This window comes from Opisthorchis viverrini (genome assembly GCF_000715545.1).
Source record: "Opisthorchis viverrini unplaced genomic scaffold opera_v5_85, whole genome shotgun sequence".
NCBI classification, from domain to species: Eukaryota; Metazoa; Platyhelminthes; class Trematoda; order Opisthorchiida; family Opisthorchiidae; genus Opisthorchis; species Opisthorchis viverrini.
The window spans coordinates 1,606,987-1,614,533 of NW_008751740.1; the positions used below are offsets into that span (position 1 = coordinate 1,606,987).

The window sequence follows — 7,547 nt, forward strand, 5'->3', positions numbered from 1 at the left end:
TGGGCCTGTGAACATGCTTTAAAACACAGCGAGTTAGGTCCTTGGGGCGATGCAAACCACAACTAACTGCAGAACGCTATACGGGCTTGGTACGAGATCGACTTACTAGTAATGCAGTCCACCAGTCCATATGAGACAGACGGCAGTGCGTTCAACTGCGTACTTGTTCCCATTTGGGCCAGAAAATCAGCCGCATTACTAGACTGGGAGTTCCTCGATGACAGATACGAAGCGGTCCTAGGAGTGCCCTCCTGCAACTACAGGTCAAACTGACTATTTAGTAACACCGTCCAACAGTACGTGGGCCCAGGGTGTCATGCGGGCCAACATCAACTGTCTAGTTATCCTCTGATTGAGTACTCAGTTTGGCACGCCAACAGCTTTAGACTTGCCCCCTTCTATTCATCATCTGACTTCTCTTCATTTGCTTGACACCGAATAACAAGGTGTGTTATCTGATATGCGTTTGCGTGAAGGTTGGTCATTAGCAAACAAGAACCACGTGAATCCAAGTGGCTAGTAGGCACAAAAGGGATCACCTGATCTCCGGTGATAAGTCTATTTGCCCAAGTTGAAAAGACCGAAAATTGCCGGACAGAACACAGAGTAAATATACGGCTCAGCGGTGAACTAGGCGTTCGTCAGGAATCATTTACCACTGGACCAAGTATTAAGCAGGAGAATACAGAATTACTGTACCTAACCCCAAATTGGACCCCTGTTAATCTAAACCAATGGAGATGAAGGGAACACGAACAGCGTGTATGAAACGCACAATAAATTACCACATATCCGCATGGCTTTGCAACGCAAGGTGCTGTTGGTCAGCTTGAGGCGAACTTACCCGTGAATAGAAGTTGGCAAACAAGACCAGAAAGATGAGCGCGTAGGACAAAATCCAATAGTTGAACAGTTTTGGATAATTGCAATCGTGCAATGTCAACGTGTAGACTGAATGGAAAATGACCACCACAAATTGGATAATCTGAGCAGTAGTCATATACCTAGACGGGCAGAGAACAGAACAAGAAACACACTGACGCAAGATCTTCCAACACGAAGAGCAAAAAAGATAGAGATGCAGTGGTGGTGCAGAGAAAGGTAGCACTGGAACACAAAAATCGGTTGGCATTACACACTATACGTGCCTCTTCCGGTCCCCTACAAAGGCCATAACGGAAGCAACGGTTGGAGTCACAGAATGCCAAAACATGCACCCCATTGCAAGAATTTGATTATTGAAAGGAAGATGAGTTCCCCCATGGGAAAGTACCTACAGGGGTTTCGGAACGTTGGCCCTGGAAGTATTTCCCAATGCAAATGACTATCAACGCGAAATCTCTTCGATATCATTCAAAGTTGAGAGACAGTCATATGCGAATAATTTCAACAGATTTCATCATATGTGATAGCCTCCTTCATTTCAACAAGAGTGAAGGATCCAATACCTGACCAGCACATTAACTGCCTCCTCGAGGAACCCCGATCCACTGCCACGGATTAGTCCCAGTTGATCAAACTATTAGTTGTTGGGCGTGTTTGGTAATTAATTGGCGAACGTTTTGACACCGTTGGAGGAGGTATCACCAAAGCGCTGCAGGTGGGTCGCATCCAACACCCTTTTTATCATAACGATGATAGACACGTTGGCCATTGTGAATATGCACCCCATTTTATAACGCGTGACAACATTTCAACAACAAAATGCCTCATCTATCACGTCGGCGCCCCCATTTACTGCCAATATTCTCACGAGAAGATATCCTATCCAAGCCTGGTCAATGTGTCTTCATTGGTTTCTAAATGAAGTCAGGTTTATTCCCCCCAGCATTGCGCACTCCAAAGACACCAACTGAGCTGTTCAAACGGGTGTTGAGTTAAATCCGCTTATCGCATACGTAAGAACATCTGGCTGTACGGTCGCCGCCCACCAAACTCGAAAGTGACCGTCAAACATGAGTGTTAGGAACACCACCGCAATTCATGAAGATATTTCATAACGATGGACGGGTTATTGCTTGTTGAACAGCGGTCCGAATTGGGGGGGGGGGCTGACTAAATCGGCCTGAGTTGTACATCATTTAACGACTTATGACATGGAACAGAGCTAACATCCGGAAATGGTGTATCCGACTCACTTTTTCCACCAGGTATACTTTCGGTATCGAGGTCCCGCTGCGGCCAGACCATAGTAGATGTACATCATAAAGTGGATGAAACTGTTGAGCATAGCATGGAACGTGCTTATCCCGCCTGTCGCATGACAAAATGAACGAAAAGAAAAGAAAATGCATCGCTTGTTAAACTCTTAAAAGGAATGAACTAACCTAAGTAATCTAAGCCATGTGTTTTCCTGGATCTGCTCACGAATTACTCAAAGTGAAATATGGTGAAAAGCAGTACTGTTATCATATTTATCATTAATATTCACTTGGACCATCGAACACTATCTGCAATCATGAGACCTGGTGAAAAACTTGCTTTCAAACGCAGCCGCTGTTGTGTGAAACACATGATAATGTATGTCAGCTATCATCTTAGGATAGAAAAAGATACGTGCGACATTACCTGCAAGTCAGCGAAATGGCCTCACTTGTGTACGAAAAAGCTTACAAATATTGTAATCGTTTTGTGTGCTTCAGCTCTTTTAGGGCACAATATAAAGGCACCGAGGAGAAACGATTGAGAAGGTTGATTGGACACTTTCGTATCACCTGCTGTGTTGTGTGAGAAGAGTCACTACGTACATTCCCGTTATCCATGTGATGACACACATTGTGTTCTGGTGGTAAAAAACTTATTGCAAATTAACGTGAATGAGAACAGACCGTTTCATTAAAAATGATACATTGATTTGAACTGAAAGAGTCGAAGCAAGCGAATCATTGCTTTTAGTATTAGTTAGATGACCGATAGGTCCACAGGCATGTTGTCCAGGCCCACACTACGAGGATGTACGGTGGTGAAAACACAAGTCTACAATCTCACCAAACAGAAGACATCATCCGGAAAGGGACCAGTTAGCTTCACCTGAAGGTGTTCACACTTCGGAAAGGCTCAACATTAGACCACGAGTGAAAGGGGAAGTTCTTGTGTCCCAATTTCGGAGAATACCGCAATATCATTTTGATATCAAAGCTGTTGGAACCCATTCCCGTTAGCCTCAAAAACAAGCCAAACAGTTCGTTAGTGTGGCGCCTTCTCGGCGTAAAGTTGTTGCTGACAAACCGTACAGCCTTTGACGAGAACGGTCGAAAAATTCGGACTGAATTCGGACGGCGAGCCCAGTGGCCAATTGAAAAATATGGTACATTTGTGCCCGAACTACCGAGTTTGATTCCCCCCATATGTGCCCAGAAGTTTGCCCCACATCTCGCTGATAATCTGTTTCAATAAGGGACAAACCTGATAGTTTCCTGGTAGCAGAGATCGTTAGCTGACAGATGAGTAAAAAACAAGCCTTCCAGACAGATCGCCATTATTCTACGAAATGATGTACGGGGCGCGAAGCGCTCCATCTGGTTGCACACAGTTGTACAATACCGGCGACTGTCGTGTGGCCGCGTCATTTGAATTGTATACGAGGACGGACCGACCGACATGATCTGAGATTCATTAGCATAAATCGACCCACAGACGAGCTCTTACTCACACATGAGGGACAACAAATTTTCCTCATATATGCTGTTCAAACGGGAGTTATACTCAACCGAAATGGGTTGGAGTATGGGTACAGTGTGTATCCGACCAGACTGTGGATCAACAAAAACCAACGACCTGAGCCGATCCACTGGTGTGTTGGTGGGTGCTTTTATTATGGTCACATTCCACAATGGACTGAATGTGGTGTGCTTACAAACTGTTGGATGGTGTGCCAATTCATTCGAGTGTACTAGCTACGAACTGGCACACAAAAACTGCCCTGAATACCATACCGCACGACAAAAGCTCAGTGTGAAAGTGGAATACCGTCAACACTGAGGAATGACGAAGTCATCAATTTCACTATACGGTTTCATCCGATCTACCGGAAATTCAATGAGATGCCGCTATTTTAAATTCATCCGCATGAGTTAAATATGCACTTTCTTAAACCTATTGAACTTCCTTCGGCATGTTAACCAATTTGAAAGCTATGGGCGTTCCGCAGAGTGTGGACTGTACTGTTTACCCTCCCACTGTTAAGCGATAGCTCGTATACAAAGAAGTAAAAAAAACTAACGAAGTGTTGGGAAAAAGTAGATGGTTTGGATTATACATCCTTGTCATACGTAAGTGTAAACACGATAGAATGGATAAAAAAACTGGAAAGGAAATTGAAACAGTAGATTAAACTGCTGTAGTTCAGCTGCAACACCCTTTCGGGTGCCACGCCATCCGAAAGAAGCACGAAGGCTGAGATACTGCCAGGTTGCCCAAACCTAGAAATAGAAGTCGCGACGCAGAAGTCGGGTTCGAATCACGGACCTTCCGGTCAGTAAATTCACACTCTCACCACTAAACCATCTCGTCCTTCGTGTGTGTTCAAAGCGTGAGTTAGGCTATGATTTGTCTTCTAGCAAAGCGATCTTATGTTTGTGACGCAAAGTTATCAAGGTTTAGTCACAGACTGACTGAAAGCAGTCGCTGAAGAAAGCTCCAAGGAGATTGTGAAAGGAATTTAGTCTGTTGTCGAGAAAATCAACAGCATAAATGACAATGCAGCACAACTCTGTCCTGTTTCACCAAGGTGAACGTAACTAAGTTCATTGGCCAATAGGGAGAGACCCCTTGCTGGTACTGTATTTGTGTGAACCTTTACCAATGATCTGCGATTGCTACAAATATCACCCATTGTTATCCTTGACAAGTGATCACGAGTGAACCCTTAGAATGACTCGGGTCAACAATACTAGTGAGAAACCAAGAATCCTATTGAATTGTGAGCTAACACTACCTAGTGAAATGCAGCTTTGAACACTGGGAGTAGCCTAAACAAATGGCCGCATAGGTTTTGATACTAATGGGTTATGCGTCCAAAACTTTTCCAAACCGAATCAATTCATTTCATACCCACCCATTCAGATGGCTAAGCACCTTCCCTCTCCAACCATGCTGTCCGCGACAGCGACTGTGATAAAGGTGGTGGCAGACAACCGCGAGTCAGTTGGTGGGAGATCAGGAAAGTACATGTTCGCTGTGAAAGGTCACAACCAGTCTGCTCCAACTAAACAAGGTGACGTACCCACACATTCTGTTTTTTCCTAGGGTGAGAGGAGACCGGCGACAAAGTCCAGTTAGTTGCAGCCCTCAGTGATCAGTCTGACTAGTGATCAGATCGACTAGGGTCGATCCATAGGTCATTCAGGCAGATGCGGATTAATGCCAGCAAATTTGCTCCGCTGAGCGCCTGACGGACAGTTCCTCGCAATTGGTGCCAAATAACATGGACAGTGACATCACCTAAGGCAGTATCATCAAGTAGAAAGCACTGAAGCACATTGCTTGTCGGCTTTCCAGCGTAGACTGGCTTCACTTATGGGATGAAATATCCGTTAAAATGAGTCGGCATGCGTAGCATATGGTTGAGTCGCAACAGTTGATAGTGCTGGATTTTCTGGTGCACAAAGAAACGCCTATTTTCCAAGTATCTACTCATGAACTCGACGACGCCAACTGATAGCAGCAAGGTTTTTGGGACATCAGTGGTCGATACATCTGCTCGCAACCATACAACAGCGCAGTCCACAACTTAGTCTGGCATAGGCAAACCATGGAACAACAGATATGCAGATAGGCTCAACCACCCGCTCATCGCTACACACTACTACGCCTCCCAACAACGCACTGATGATGTCACGTCGGTTGGTAAAGAAACGTTTGCAACCAAATTGTCCAGCTCAGCAAACAAACCAACGACCACAGATATGCCTTTTTGATGCCACTAGTGATGCAAACTGGCAAACACGGTTCTGGCGTTCAGGACTAATGATTCCATCAGATACGCTTCCGACCGAGCCAAGGTATACAAAGCTCTCCACAACTTCCAGTGTTTCTCGTTGAGTTCTAAGGGGCATGTTCGAAGTGATTTTGTGTTTTGTAGATGCAAGTCTCTGTCGAAAGATGGTGGTCTGTTTGTCCAACGGCACTTATGCTCTGTTTATACTCCAGGCCTGCAAGATTCTCAGCAGCAACGACTAGGCGAAATGAAAAGAAAAACTGTTTGTATCCGGATCTTTCGTTTCTTCTATTTTTCCGAGTATCTAGAATCACCATCACTCCCGGACTGCACGCACACTCAGTTTTATTTGGCGTAGGATGATGTGTCGAACAAGACTATGGTTGTAACTGGGAAAAAATCCGTCTTCGGGTCCCTAGCGAAGTCACGGTCTTGTCAGAGGTCTAATGGTAGGAGAAACCTGGTTGGGACAAATCACAGGCAGTACTTACGGGATCACGTAAACCTTTCGCTACCTTCTCGGGTGACCGTTCATTCCCCGAATCGTACCTGCAGGAAGGCATTGGAGAAGTCGGATGTCTGATTTGGAGCTTTATAAGCACTTCAATAGCCACGCAAGATGTGGACTTGAAAAGCGACAACAGATAAGTAAGTCATCGGAGCCCACATAGGTAGTACAGGGGCGGTAGGCACTAATCAACCCTCACCAGGTGTGACTGACTGCAATTGGGCCTGCTTAGGTACGCAGCTTACCTAGTGTGGGCACCACATAGTCAAACGATGTTGCGGAAGATGGCATCGCACATCCGCAGTAAGTTCGTCTCAAGACTAGTCCAAAACGATTACCCACTTGAGCCTCAGCGGCGCTAAGCAGACCTTATCAGTGAGCTCATGCCACCACCTGCCGCAACGATGTGAGGTTTTTGCTGGTTATAGAACATCAGAACAAAGAATATCATAAATTAGAGATTCAGCAGCGGTTCATTTGGGTACTACGTTACCACTCACTTGATTTGCACCAACTGAAATCACATTCTTCGACGAAGGCAGTTCCGAGACGTGATATCTAAACAGCATGACTTTTGTTCTACTGTTGACCATGTTGTATTGGGGCCAATGAACTATCTAACCGGTCCGGAGGGAATAACAACATAACTGGCGTATGGCGGATATCATGAACTTGACAAGCAGGCCTCAAACAAAACAGTGGGAATCGACCCGCATAACGGGTAAGTTCAAGTACGAACAACAGTGGCGTGAGCGGGACGCCAGGGGGGGGGGGGGGAGGCACAGAAAAACACAAAAACAAATGTCACGCATCAGTCTATCCAGTCGCTACGGGCCAGCTTAGACAATTATTTGACCGTTTGTCAGAAAGTTAATGTGATGACTCATCGATCCTTCAGCAGAACCGGATGATTAATTGGCAATGTGTCTGGAATAAATCAATATGTTTGAGGTTTAGGTGGCCAAATCCCGATAAACTTAACTAGACGAGCGCTTTTGTCTTTGCTAGGTCTCATCGGATGAGCACACAAAGATCAAACAAGTTTACCTCTGAGCAACAGCTTGAAGCTGTTGAAGCCAACAGACCAGGCTTCGACCTAGT

The 7,547-nt window shown here is 45.3% G+C and overlaps 1 protein-coding gene across 1 annotated transcript; it reads right to left on the reverse strand.

Moving 5' to 3' along the window:
• Positions 1 to 781: 781 nt before the first annotated feature.
• Positions 782 to 6,480, reverse strand: T265_04849 (hypothetical protein; the record flags this gene model as incomplete). The annotated part of the gene is made up of 3 exons (XM_009169695.1): positions 782 to 1,004; positions 2,139 to 2,253; positions 6,430 to 6,480. The coding sequence occupies 2 exons, from the start codon at positions 2,228 to 2,230 to the stop codon at positions 782 to 784; spliced, it is 315 nt and encodes a 104-aa protein (XP_009167959.1).
• Between the last annotated feature and the right edge of the window lie 1,067 nt (positions 6,481 to 7,547).